General features: G+C 38.3%; 1 protein-coding gene across 1 annotated transcript in view; it reads left to right on the forward strand.

Moving 5' to 3' along the window:
* The first annotated feature begins 774 nt into the window (after positions 1 to 774).
* The window catches only part of PGM2L1 (phosphoglucomutase 2 like 1), a 60,939-nt gene continuing 47,543 nt past the window's right edge, over positions 775 to 14,170 (forward strand). Inside the window, exon 1 of the mRNA XM_079707894.1 lies at positions 775 to 897. Within this exon, the coding sequence (XP_079564020.1) occupies positions 787 to 897 (111 nt within the window). The 5' untranslated portion in view covers positions 775 to 786. The remainder of the gene's footprint in view (positions 898 to 14,170) is intronic.

Genomic DNA, 14,170 nt, shown 5'->3' on the forward strand with positions numbered 1-14,170 from the left:
AGAAAACGCAGGGCGCGGAGCTGCTGGGAGTTGTAGTCTTTGCGGCGGTCTCCACACACCTCGAGGAAAGAAAAGAACTACAACTCCCGTGACGCCGTGCGGGGACAGCCCCGCGCACCCTCCCGCCGGCGGGCGCCCCTGGACCAAACGGGAGGGGGCCTATGCGCGCGACGGGGATTCACAAAGCGAGCCCTGAGGCGGAGCGCGTTGTGGTGGCCGTAGCGGCTGATCCAGAAAATGAGACGAGTGGGAGTGTGTGGGGGTTGTAACAAGGATAAAACACGTGGAAAAAGGCAAATTAAAAAATAAAAAGGGCTGTGCCCCAATTCCTCACCACGCCGCGGGTCCTAACTTGCGCAGCTGAGGAGGCGTCGGAAGCGCGCTTCCCGGCTCGCGCCTCGGGTCTCGGAAGCTTAAGTCAGCAGAGGTGGGAAGGGGCGGGGCCAGCGGCGCGGGGGGCGGGGCCTAGAGTGGCGAGTGCGGCGGCCGCGGCGGGGCCACGACCCAGACATCTAGGACTGTTGTTGTTCTCTCTCGGTGGGACCGCCACAGTCTAGTCGCCCAGAGAGACCAGGAGCTGGTCTCGTTGGGAGCGGGGCGGCCGCGTCCCCCCTCTCTCCTGCTTCCTCCAAAGCTGCGGCAGGAGCTGGCACAAACATCCTGCGGTTGGTCTCTGATGCCCTTCAGTGAGGAGGGGGCGTCGGGATCCTGGTGAGCGCACGTCAAGCCCCTCCAGCTACGTGTCTTCGCCGGCCCCCCAGGCCCGCACACCCAAGTCTGGCTGCCATGGCTGAAAACGCCGAGGGGGACCTGAACTCCAACCTACTCCACGCCCCCTATCACACCGGGGACCCTCAGCTAGACACGGCCATCGGGCAGTGGCTCCGTTGGGATAAGGTGGGTATCTGGTCAGCCCGGCATCCTCCCCCTATCACTCCGGGGACCCTCAGCTAGACACGGCCATTGGGCAGTGGCTCCCTTGGGATAAGGTGGGTACCTGGTCAGCCCGGCATCCGCCCCCTACCCAGTGTACGCCCTTTCCCGTCCCCACCCGGTGCTAGGCAGGCTGTGGGGGAGATGGCTCAGGCCATGCTGCAGCGGCTAGCGGAGCCGGGCGTTGCCACCCACCTTTGCCTGGGCTGCCTCCCTGGGACCGTCTGAGCTGGGAAAGAACGCCTGTAGCCCCTTCCTTTTGCAGTGCGCGAAAGTGCAACCTCCCTTCCTCCCATCCTCCCCCCCCCCCCGCTTTAAGTGTATGTCATCCCTCTTAATCCAAAAAATGATAATAAATAATAATTAATCATCATCGTAAGCTATACCCTTAATACAACTGTTTCCTTTCCTCTTTCTTCTCTCTTGACTTCCTTCTCTGCAAATCTGAAAGTGGTTTTTTGCTCTGTTCTTGGACGCTATCTAACCGCTATCCTTTTTAGTTCTGGTCTGGTGTGTTTCCACCTTGCGTCGCTAGGTAGTCTCTGGTCTTTTATCGCTCCCTTGTATTCTCTAATATCACCTTTTGCTCTTGAGAAAGATAAGGGTTCTCTTTCTTTCTCTGGCCGGGAGTTATTTTATGGAAATATCCTATTCCAAAAATCATGTTTTCCAGATTTCATGTGATGCTCCTGATACAGAATTGTTTTTGCTTTACCCATTCCTCCTCTATTCTGCCCCCACCCCCTCCAAATCGTTGCGATGATTTCATCTTGTGCAGGCATATAGGATGGATATGTGAGAGCTAAAATTAAAATGCAGTTATTTCACTTGTAAGAGGCCCTTGGCTCCAACAGAGGAAGATAATCCAGGCTTTTGCTTTGTCGAATGCATTAAATGAATTTGTTGAAATAGAGAAGGCAACATATTTTAAATGGAATTAATAATACTGAATTAAAGAATTAGTGTGGTAATATGTGAAATCATGTTATTCAATTTCCTAAAGGATTATTAGTTTTCTTAAAAAGTTTTATTTTCACTTTGTTCAGTCATTCATGCATTCAGCAAAAAATATCCATTGAGCACTGGGTAGTGCTTCAGGGCCTTTTAGGTCCAGGGTATGCTGGTGGTGAGGAAGCTAGAAAGGGTTCCTGCCCTCGAAAAGCCTTCAGTCAGCAGATGAGGAAGACCAACAAATAAGCAATTATGAGTTATTTAGTATTACTTGATCATATGTATCTTGGACATTCTAATACTTTCTCTGGAGTCTAAACCAGTGCAGCTCAAACTTTGAAGTGCTTACAGATCACCTGGAGATCTTAAAATGCAAGTTGTGATTTAGGACACCTGGGGTGGGGCCTGAGCTTCTGCCTCATAATGAGCTCCCAAGTGATACCAATCCTGCTGGGCTGTGGACCACACTTTGAGTAGCAAGGCTCTAGAGTGTTCTGACTGAGACACTAGAGAGCTAACACCCTTTTTGTGGGATTTGACCATATATATATAAAATATGTATGTATATACATATATATTTTTTCAATCAAGTGTGAAAAATCTGTGGTATCCCATTAATTATCCTAAGGATGTGCAAAATGCAAATAACTTTAAATCCATTAGGTCACCTGGTGAGCTTATGCCACCCAACCCAAAACCTATATGACAGCAGGAGCTGAATAGCAAATTATTAGGTAGTGGAAAAACAATGATTAAAACCTAAAGCTGGCCTCCTTACATCCATAATTATTTTTATTCAGCACATTTGGAAGTGAAACCACATTTTTTTCCCCTGCCTTTTTCATGCTCTCTCTCTTTTTGCTTTTGAGATGTTGATGTATTTTTGTATTTCATCTACTTATTAGCAGTGTGGAAACTCAGTAAGAAAAGCTGAACTTTTAATTTTTAATTGCCTGCTGTGAATATAGTTCCTTGCTGTGGAAGGATACAAAAGAAGTGAAGCTTCAGAGATTGCTCTTCTACTTTTAGTTCATTAGGGAGGAGGAAGCCTAATAGAAATAAAAGAGCTAAGATTTAGCATACTGTGAAATGATATATACTACAAACTGACTGTATAAATATCTTCAGCAGGGATATCTAACTAAATTACAAATGAAAGTTATCCTTATATGTTTAATATAGTTAATTGCTGTTGTTTAAAGCCATCTGCTGTCAGTAAATGGATGTGGTTGCACTTGTGTCTCCCTAAAGTGAAAGGAAGATTTATGAACTTTAAAGACACTTGTAGAATTCCAACACAATTTAATTTACTAGTAACTACTATGGATGTCATAGCCTTTGGCCCTTCAACAATAGGAGTTTGTTTTTCATTGCCATGGGTGAAATCTTTTGTTCTCTTTAGGTGCCAGTTTTGACTACACTTTTCCTAATGGGTCTGTTGATTTGATTTTTTTTAAATGTTACCTGAATGAATTAATATTTATTAATTGTCCAGGCTATACCTAGATATTGTTGGGGTATACTAAAATGTAAAAAGACTATGAAATACATATACATGTAAAAAGATAACGTAAGGGTGGTATTGGTGGCAATTAAATGGTTTATAGGCAGTCAGTTTTTATAGTAGTTTAAAAGTAAGTGACCTGTGGACTGGGTAGTCAAGGAAGACAATAAGAAGATGGGATGCATCTAAAAAGAATAAGAGCCTTCACTGAAAGTCGAAGAGAAATTAATTTATATTTAAAGTGCCCTCTACATACAAGGCACTGGCTGAAAATCTGTGGGAGACACAAAGATGAACTAGATATGGATTGTATCTTCAAAGAAAATAGAAGGGAAAATAAAACAAAAGCTCACAAATATAATACAGGGAGCAAGTAACAAGTGCCTTTAACAGATAAACAGATTTAAATAAGTTTAATCATTATTTAATAAAAATAAGATTTACTTAATTGATCCCTCTCTTAATGAGAAAAATACTTTTAATTAGTAAGCAAAGGTATATCTACTGTAGATAGATAGTGTAGGTAAGCTAGGCTATGATGTCCCAGGGCACTGAAATGTAGAGTGCAGAAATGTAAAATAATAGATCAGACCAACAGCATTTATTGCATTACACGTGGATGGCATATGTGGCCTTCCAGCACAGAGAAACTGAGTTTAATACCTGATGAATACCTATTTATTTTTTTTATGGTGAAAAAAAGAACCTACCAAATGCCCTGATTCTTGATGACTCTGGTGAGGCACATAGTACTAAGACATAAGTTGATCTAAAGGCAACTTGCTACTTGCCCAGGTCACCAGTATTGCTAGTTTTAGCCTTGGTGGGTGGTGTTCTTTGAAATCTCTTCATGAAAGAGGTGTTATCTGTGCTGAACCTTCAGGATTAATTAAAATTTAGACTTGTCAACATTGAGAGGAGGAATATTCCAAGTAGAGATAAAAACATTAATGTGTATACTTAGAACATTTGTTTCTGCTGTAGCTTAGGGTACATAGAGAGAAATTGTTGGAAAGGCATGTAGACCAGGTCATAGAAACGCATTAGTATGTCATTAGTGGCCTTGAATAAATAAAGGTGTATGTAAGTGTTAAAAAGAAATTAGTGCAACAAGACAGGGTGTTTATTGGGGAGGTCCCAGGTACCCATTCCTGTTTCTATGGAGTGGCATTCTGTTGTGCCGATTAGTATAGTCCAGGATCTGACCCTTGTTTCCTATACCTTCAGACTAATTTGTTAGTCTGTCTTGTCTCAGGATGGACTCACCCTGCTCAAGGTTACAGAAACTGATGTCTGAATTCAGAATGCTGTTTTATTAATTTATGGTACAGTGTAATATAAATAGATTCATCTCAGTCAAGCCATTTTCTAGATGCACCATAAGGGAAGTCAAAGAATCAGAAGATTTTTAGTGATTGTGAAATCAAATCACAGGGAGTCAGATATATGGCATAAATGTTTAACAGCATTAGCCTGTAATAAGTAAATGCATCAATCTCTATGATGGGACTGTCCTACCCCTGGAATCCAACAAGTCTGTGGATCAAGGTGTTCCTCCTCCAGGCAATGCACAGATGACTCTTCTACAGTGCTCTCCCCTTCTATCTTTTAGAGCTGACTAAGGCCCCCACTTCCTTCCTACTTCTTTCTTTCACAGCTTTCATACATTCTATCAAATTACAGACAAGTCTTGCTGGCCTAGAAGCCAGGTTCTCTTTAACGTGACAACTCTCCCCTGTTTTTGATATGCTGTAAATTTTAACTTTTTGAAAACAGTCTTATCAAAGATATTAAGCACTGGCCAAATTTGGGTGTGTGAATGTATGGGTGGGGGGTGGGATGGGACCCAGGGCAGAGCTGCTCAGCCAGCTGTAGCAGCAACAGCTACATACATATTGAAAACAATGTGGAGGCAGGAATTGGCTTGGCGTTTTGAGAAATAATGAGTAGAGTACTATGGTCTCAGAATGTAGGTCTATGTTGAGAAAGAGTAGAAGGTAAAGGTAAAGATAAGTTAGTTAGGTTAGGGTTATGAAATGCCTGAAAATAGAAATAAAAGACTTCATTCTAAAGTCAGTGATTTTCAAACATCTAGCAATGAAAGTTTTTCAAGCAAAATACAGCCCAAATTGTTTTAAAAGTGGTGAATGAATGTCCTTTTAAATCATCATCGTGTGATGGAAAACACACCCATGAAGCAGCTCTACAAAGGTTGTCTAGTCCAGTTTCATTGTGCAGAGACCCAAAGAAGTTGTGGAAATTATCAGTTGTGGTGGGTAGAGCCTGGACCAGAACTTGGATCTGCCACCTAGTTCAATCCAATTTTTACAATACTGGTCTATATTACATTTTTTGTTCACATTTTCTAATACTTTACATAATTTGGCATTTAATCAATGAAGAGCACTTATCACCTTATTAATTTTGGAAAATATTAGTGCTTATTACTTGAATTTATTTGTGTAGTGTTTCAAACCTTGATGATCTGAATCATTTGATATTCACAGCAACCGTGTATGGTAGGCAGGCAAGGTAGTAGTTATCCCTATTTTTATAAGTAAAGAAATTTAGTTTCAGACAAGGAAAACGACTTGCTCAAGGACATATGGCTTTTAAGTGGTACACTTGGTACTAAACCTAGGATATCTGACCTTTACTCTCGTTTTCTTATCACTGTACTAGACTCTGTAACCTGAATATTTAGTAAATGTTAGTGACATAATAAACCAAGTTTCAAGGACCTCATTAAAACCATTTTACTGACTTTTGTGAAAGCTGTGGTAGGCTGTAATATTCTGCAGAATAAATTGCCATGGAATATTTTTTAAAAGAGCTAAATTTGCTGCTCAACAGTTGCTTTGGTTTCCTTGGCAACAACATTCTCCCTCTGTCCAAGAGATTTAGTACATATAAATAAGGGTTTGGAGATACACACACACGCACACACACATTTTTTTTTCTTTTTATTTCCAAATTTCTTACATTTGCTCTTCAGTTTCTACCATTTTATTTTTTAATTTATTTTTATTTATTTCAAAGAAATACATGCTTATGATTTTTAAAAATTAGTACAAAGGGATTATAATAGAAAGCGGCGTTCCTAATTGCCTCTTCTCATCCTCAGTTTGCTCCTTAAAAACCATTTTTAACTGTGTGTCTTTAGTTATTCTCATGACTACCATCAAAAGACTAAATAATATGCTAGTACCACTATTCCTTGATTTGTTTTGGATGTTATCTGTCAAATACATACTATGAAAAATGAGAGCTCACTAACACTGTTCTCCACCCTACCTAAACTTTTTTTTTTAAGATTTTTTTCTTTGATGTGGACCATTTTTAAAGTCTTTATTGGATTTGTTACAATATTGCTTCTGTTTTATGTTTTGGTTTTTTGGCCACAAGGCATGTGGGATCTTAGCTCCCTGACCAGGGATCAAACCCGCACCCCCTGCACTGGAAGGCAAAGTCTTAACCACTGGACTGCCAGGGGAGTCCCCACCCTTCCTAAATTTCATTATGCCATTAGTTTTAGTTATTCTTTTGAAAGCTTAAATAATGTAATCAGTGCTAACAAAGTCTCCAGAACAGTAAGCTTAGCTCACAAACACAGAGCTCCCAACTGGCCATTTTATTTGAGAAGAGATTGGCAGAAAACATACCTATGTATACAAAACCAGAGAAAACCCATACCAGCTTCCCAGAAAAATCTGTGGATATCAATGACTAACCAAGGATCAAGTTATGTAAAGAAAACAAGCAGCATGAAAAATAAAAACAAAGCAATGGACCCAGAAAGGAACTGAGGTAAATAAGGGAACATAAGAACTTAAAATCTTAAAATTAAGTTTAAAAAGATAATTATTCCATCAAACAAGGAAAGATGCTAAGGAATGATGAAAGATGAAAGATGAAAAAGGAATAGGAAAGAAGAATGAGCTCTTGGAAGTTAAGGAAAAAAAAAACAACTGTATCCCTCCACCCCCTGCCAAATGCAATAGAAAATATAAAAGCATAAGTTGAAGAAACCTATAGCAAAAGGAAATAGGAGATATGAGGGAAGCTGACATGAAGGAACTACCCCAGGAGTCCAGTGTAAAGAAATCCCAGATGACAACTGTGTAGTAGTTTGACATTGGGCTTCAAAGAAATGTGTCTTGAAAAAGAATGCAATGCCTATGCCGTAAATAATAAAAAGCTGGAAGATGTTAATGATAATGTTGAAGATGGCATGTTACTTCTGGCAACAGCAACATCAAAAAAAGAAAAGCAGTTATCCACAGATGGAAGAAAGGGAGGAAGGGGAAGAGGGAGGGAGGGGAGGAAGGAAGGAAAACAGACCTGGATAAGCAAGTTATGGTTCAAAACTGAAGAAAACTAAAACAGGGCATGATTTTGAACAATTAATTGATGGAGCTTAAGGAAACAAAAAATCCATTTGATCTCAATACCTTCAGAAGACACAAGGTGGGCCTGGTGAGAAGGAAATTTTATCCAAGCCCACTACTAGGGTCTGTAGTGAATAATATTTAGATGATCTTAACCTGGTACTTAACATTATTTTCAATGTTGAGGATCAATCTGAAGACAAAACAGAAAATTTTAATTTTTTATTGTGGTAAAAAACACATAACATAAAATTTACCATCTTAACCATTTTTAAATGTACAGTTCAATAGCGTTAATCATATTCACATTTTTATGAAACAGATCTCCAGAACTTTTTAATCTTGCAAATCTGAAACTCTGTACCCATTAAAGAAGTCCCCTTACCTCCCCTCTTTACAGCCCCAATACGAGATGTTAACAACAGGGGAAACGGGTTGGGTGGGAGGATTTATGGGAACTCCCTGTATTATCTGTTCAATTTTCTGTAAACCTAAAACTTCTAAAAATTAAAGTCCGTGAATTTAAAAAGTACTTATACTTGAAAGGGAAAGCATTCTTATTTGAAAGCACTTTCTTTTTTCCCACCTGAAAATTTCAAAATAGGTAGACTGGCTACTTCTGCTTTTTATTTAGGGGTCTTCTTTGCCCTGTTTTTTCTTTCATAAAGGTTTTTTGTTTAGTTCCTTTAAGTTTTCTACAAGGCCATTAGAAGTCTATTTGGATATATCTTTAATCTGGAATTATTTTTTCCCCATCTCCTCCTTTCCTCCTCTTTGAAAAAGCTAATGAAAAGGAATTTATCTTTATTTGGTTCTTCCGAATTATACTTATAAGATACATTAAATTAACCATAGAATGTAAATGTTATATTCTACTAGCTCAGATTTTCATGGTCCCTCCCCGGATAATCTAAATTTGATTTCTTTTATCTATCTTTGTGGAAAGACAGTATGTTTTGCTTATTTGGTTGTTTTTACCTATTTCATATGTTTAGAAACACTTTTCCCCCAAATAAAAGGTTGGTTAGTAATTTAGTGTAGATTTTACTAAAGGAGTATTTTTTTCTTAAGTCACTTAACTCTCTACATTATTGCTAATTAGTACTGAGGCTGCTGCCCTCTGGTGTTGGGAGTTAATGGAGAAAATGATTAACGCTGGTGGAAAGAATAAACAGACAGGGTAGTGTATCCAATCCTGCATGGGATCTTTTACAGCAAATAATTTAATGAGCACTATACCTTACCAAAAAAAACTATGAAAATGGTCTTACTGAATGCCCAAAAGAATATGAAAATTATAATGTAAATGAAAAATACTATGCTTCTCAGATACAAAGTCATCTTAGCTTTCGGCTCACCAGACTTAACCTTGTTAGAAAATCTCTTCAGTGTAAGTGGTAGTTTTGTTTTGTGGTTTCTGCTTCAGAATTTTCTCATGTCATTTTCCCTCTGAAATATTTCATTATTCATGTAGGTAAAAACTATAAAAAAACCTAAATGCCCACCAATAGGGGAAAGGATAAATAAATAAACTAGAACACTGTGACATTTGAAAAGAATACACATATCTACATGTATTGAGAGGACCTCCAAGATTTATTGAATGAAATGAGCAAGTTCCAGAGCATCGTGTACAATTTGATACCACGTATATAAAATAAAAAGATAAAGCAAAACTACATTTCTGTAAGTATGTAGATGTAGGTAAAGGTCTGGAAAGATACATCACATACAGTATTGGCTCCCCTAAAAGAGGGGTCTGGGAATGATAATAGTCAAAGATCTCTGTAGCTTTATTTGCATTATTAGTATTTTTTAAAACAAGGAAAGTGTATTGATGTACTTATAATTAATAATTAAAAGTAAAAATTCAAACATGAACAAAGAACAGTTAAGTGGTCAACTGTCTGGTACTGGTTTCTAAGAGCAATAGGAGTTCAAAGTCAGGAAGACTTTAAGTAAGAAGTAGAATTTGAGCTGGGCCTTGAAGGTTAAGTAGGATAGGAATAGATGGTGAGTATGGGGGCAGAAAATTTAGAGTGGGAGAAATAGAGTAATAAAATAGAATGAAACTGATCACGGAAATGAAACTGAACAGGGGACATGCAAGAACAATGAAGAGATTTTTTTTAATTGAGGTATAGTTGATTTATAGTATTATATTAGTTTCAGGTGTGAAACAGTGATTCAAAATTTTTATAGATTATACTCCATTTAAAGTTATTATAAAACACTGGTTATATTCCATGTGCTGTACAATATATCCTTGTAGCTTATTTATTTTACACATAGTAGTTTGTACCTCTTAATGCCCTGCTTCTATTTTGCCCCTCCTCCCTTTCCTCTCCCCATAGTTTTTTCTCTATATCTGTGAGTCTGTTTCTGTTTTGTTATATTCATTAGTTTGTTTTATTTTTTGTATTCTACATATAAGTGATTACATACAGTATTTGTCTTTCTCTGTCTGACTTACTTCACTAAGCACAATACCCTCCAGGTCCGTCTATGTTGTTGCAAATGGCAAAATTTCATTATTTGGGGGACTTTCCTGGCGCAGGAAAGTTAAGAATCCACCTGCCAATGCAGGGAACATGGGTTCGAGCCCTGGTCTGGGACGATCCCACATGCCGTGGAGCAGCTAAGCCCATGCACCACAACTATTGAGCCTGTACTCTAGAGCCCACGAGCCACAACTGCTGAGCCCACGTGCCACAACTACTGAAGCCCACGCACCTAGAGCCCGTGCTCCGCAACTAGAGAAAGCCTGCACTCAGCAACAAAGACCCAACGCAGCCATAAATAAATAAATAAATAAAAATTTAAAATTTCATCATTGTGTGTGTGTGTTGTATCTTCTTTATCCATCTGTTGAGGGACACTTGGGTTGCTTCCATAGCTTGGCTATTGTAAATAATGCTGCTATGAACATTGGGTTGCATGTATCTTTTCGAATTAGTGTTTTTGTTTTTTTCAGACATCTACCCAGGGGTGGAATTGCGGGATCATATAGTAGCTCTTTTTTTTTTTTTTTTTGAGGGACCTCCTTAATGTTTTCCTTAAGTGGCCGTACCAATTTACATTCCCACTAGCAGTGTAGGAAGGTTCCCTTTTTTCCATACCCTATCCAGCATTTATTGTTTGTGGACTTTTAAATGATGGCCATTCTGACCGATGTGAGATGATACCTGATTGTAGTTTGGGTTTGCATTTCTCTAATAATTAGCAATGTTGAGTATCTCTTCATGTGCCTGTTGGTCATCTGTATGTTTTCTTTTTTTTTTTTTTAATTAATTATTTTTGTCTGCATTGGGTCTTCATTGCTGTGCGTGGGCCTTCTCTAGTTGGGGTGAGCAGGGGCTACTCTTCGTTGTGGTGCTCGGGCTTCTCATTGCGTTGGCTTCTCTCGTTGTGGAGCACGGGCTCTAGGCGTGCCACCTACAGTAGTTGTGGCACGCAGCCTGAGTAGTTGTGGCACGCAGGCTCAGTAGTTGTGGCTTGTGGGCTGTAGAGCGCAGGTTCAGTAGTTGCAGCGCACAGGCTTAGTTGCTCCGCGGCATGTGGATCTCACCTGACTAGGGCTCGAACCCATGTTCCCTGCATTGGCAGGCAGATTCTTAACCACTGCACCACCAGGGAAGTCCCTGTATGTTTTCTTTGGAAAAATAACTGTTCAGGTGTTCTGCCCATTTTTTTAATGGGTTTTGTTTTTTTTTATATTGAGTTGTATGAGCTGATTATATATTTAGGATCTTAACCCCTTAATGGTCATATCATTTGCAAATATTTTCTCTCATTCAGTAGGTTTTTTTTTTCATTTTGTTGATGGCTTCCTTTGCTGTGCAAAAGCTTTTAAGTTTAATTAGGTCCCATTTATTTATTTTTGCTTTTGTTTCCTTTGCCATAAGAGGCAGATCCAAAAAAATATTGCTATGATTATGTCAAAGAGTGTTTTATGTTTTCTTCTAGGAGTTTTATGGTTTCCAGTCTTACATTTAGGTCTTTAGTCCATTTTAGCTTATTTTTGTATGTGGTGTAAGAAAATGTTCTAATTTCATTCTTTTACGTGTAGCTGTCCAGTTTTCCCAGCACACTGATTGAATAGACTGTCCTTTCCCCATTGTATATTCTTGCCTTCTTTTGCATAGATTAACTGACCATATATGAAGAGATTTTTTAAAAACTCAGGTAGAGCACATGTGTTAGACTCTTGTGGTGATTAAGAATAGGTGAAGGAAAACTAGTATTTATTGAATGCCAATATGCCAAACATGGTACTAGACGCTTTCATATCAAAAGTCTTTTTAAATCCTTCCAAGAATTGTATGAGGTAGTAATTACCTTTTTGTTTAACCTACACACAAACTCAGAGAAATGGAGAGAGTATTTGAATCCAAAAAGTTTTGAACTCCTCTGCCCTTTGAGATCTGATCCCACCCTTCCTAACCTTTACATTTGATGTAATCAGAATTGGACTTTATTGTTGGTTCTTGGTTGATTAATCTGGCTGCAGTATGTAATCAGGATGAGATGGTTTAGAGTAGCAGAGGGTAGCTTGGAGACTCTTCTAGAAATATAGATATAAAAGTTTTATATTAGGATGCTCATAGAATCTTATAAGAAACTTAAGGAAGAAATAATGAGACTTATTAATAAATTGATTTCTGTCTTTTTTAAAAACACAGAGAATGGTAAACAGTTCCCATTTTGTTAAATCACAGCATTTTGCTAACTTTGAATCAGCTCTCCTTTTTAAAGAAATAAGTTATAAAATCAGTTTAAATTTCTGTGTCTACTTCCCTGATCCCACTCTCCTCTCTTCCTCCTTTCCCCAAAGTAACTAAGGCATATTTAGGACTACTAGGGTTTTGTCTAAATTTCCTGTTTCTTTAAAAAATAGTTTTGTTTTTCTTTTCTCTTTTTTAAAATTATTTATTTATTTATTTGCTTATTTATTTTATTTATTTATTTTGGCTGCTCCAGGTCTTAGTTGCAGCATGCAGGCTCTTAGTTTGCAGCATGCAGACTTCTTAGTTGCGGCATGTGGACTCTTAGTTGCGACATGCAGACTCTTAGTTGCAGCATGCATGCGGGATCTAGTTCCCCAACAAGGGATCAAACCCGGGCCCCCTGCACTGGGAGCTCGAAGTCTTACCCTCTGGACCACCAGGGAAGTCCCTGTTTTTCAATTAAATAAAGATAACCCTGGAGGTTAAACAGCTTTAAAAAAAAAAATCCTTAGTCAAAACTATTTCAATGCCTGAAAACACTCAAATCAAAATTGAAGTATTACATTTCTTATAATATATGCTTAGTATATAACTTTTGAAAAAATGGATACTATTAACTTATCCCTAAATAGTACAGTGTAAGATTTTGAGAAGCTACAGTTCTTTAAAAAGAGAAGTCAACAATAACATATGTCAAATACACCCTAAGATGTTCTCTAAATAGAAATGTCACATTTTACAAAGATAGTAATCAGTTGTATTTGTGGTTTCTGTAAAATTAGGTTCATACTTACATAAAATAAATGACTTAAACGTCCTCTCCTCCAAATATCAAGGAACTTTTACATAATTATGAAGGAAAACTTAACAGTAAAAGAGTTGACATTATATCACAACTCACACTGACATGAATTTATTTTTTGTAATTTGCATATCCTTTTTTAAAACTCTGTTTTATAAAGCCACTGAGAATTCAAGCATTTTTCAAGTATTGTATTTTTTTTCTTTTTTGGGGTGGGGTGGGGGTGGGGGCTGTTCTGTGTGGCATGTGGGATCCTAGTTCCCCCACCAGGGATCAAACCTGTGCCCACTGCAGTGGAAGCGCAGAGTTCTAACCACTGGATCACCAGGGAAGTCCCCCAAGTATTGTATTTTTAATGTTAAATTACATTTTCCATATGTTTCGTAAAGGGAAAGGAAAAAACCATCCAATATTGTTTGTCATTAATTCATGCTTTATAAGGTAAAACACTATGCATCTGTCCTTAACCATTTTCCTCTGCTCCAACATCAGTTTTAGAGCTTTTCTATATACTTTTTTAAAAATCAGGCTTATTGAAATATAATTTACATTTACATAATTGACAGTAAATTTCATCCTTTTAAGTGTTCAATTTAAAGAGTTTTGACAAGTGTAAATAGTTGCATAACCAACACCACAATCAAGATATAGAGCATTTCTATCCTGCAGAAAGCTGCCTCATGTCCTTTTGTAGTGAATCTCATCACTCCAACCCCTGGCAACCACTGATCTAATTTAAGTCCAGTAGTTGTTTTTAATTGGGATGTAATTCACATAACATAAAATTATAAAATTCACCACTTTAAAGTATCTAATTCAAGGGGTTCTAGTATATTCAAAAAGTTATGCAATCATGGGCTTCTCT

The sequence above is a fragment of the Hyperoodon ampullatus genome (assembly GCF_949752795.1).
Source record: "Hyperoodon ampullatus genome assembly, chromosome: 7".
Taxonomy (NCBI): Eukaryota; Metazoa; Chordata; class Mammalia; order Artiodactyla; family Ziphiidae; genus Hyperoodon; species Hyperoodon ampullatus.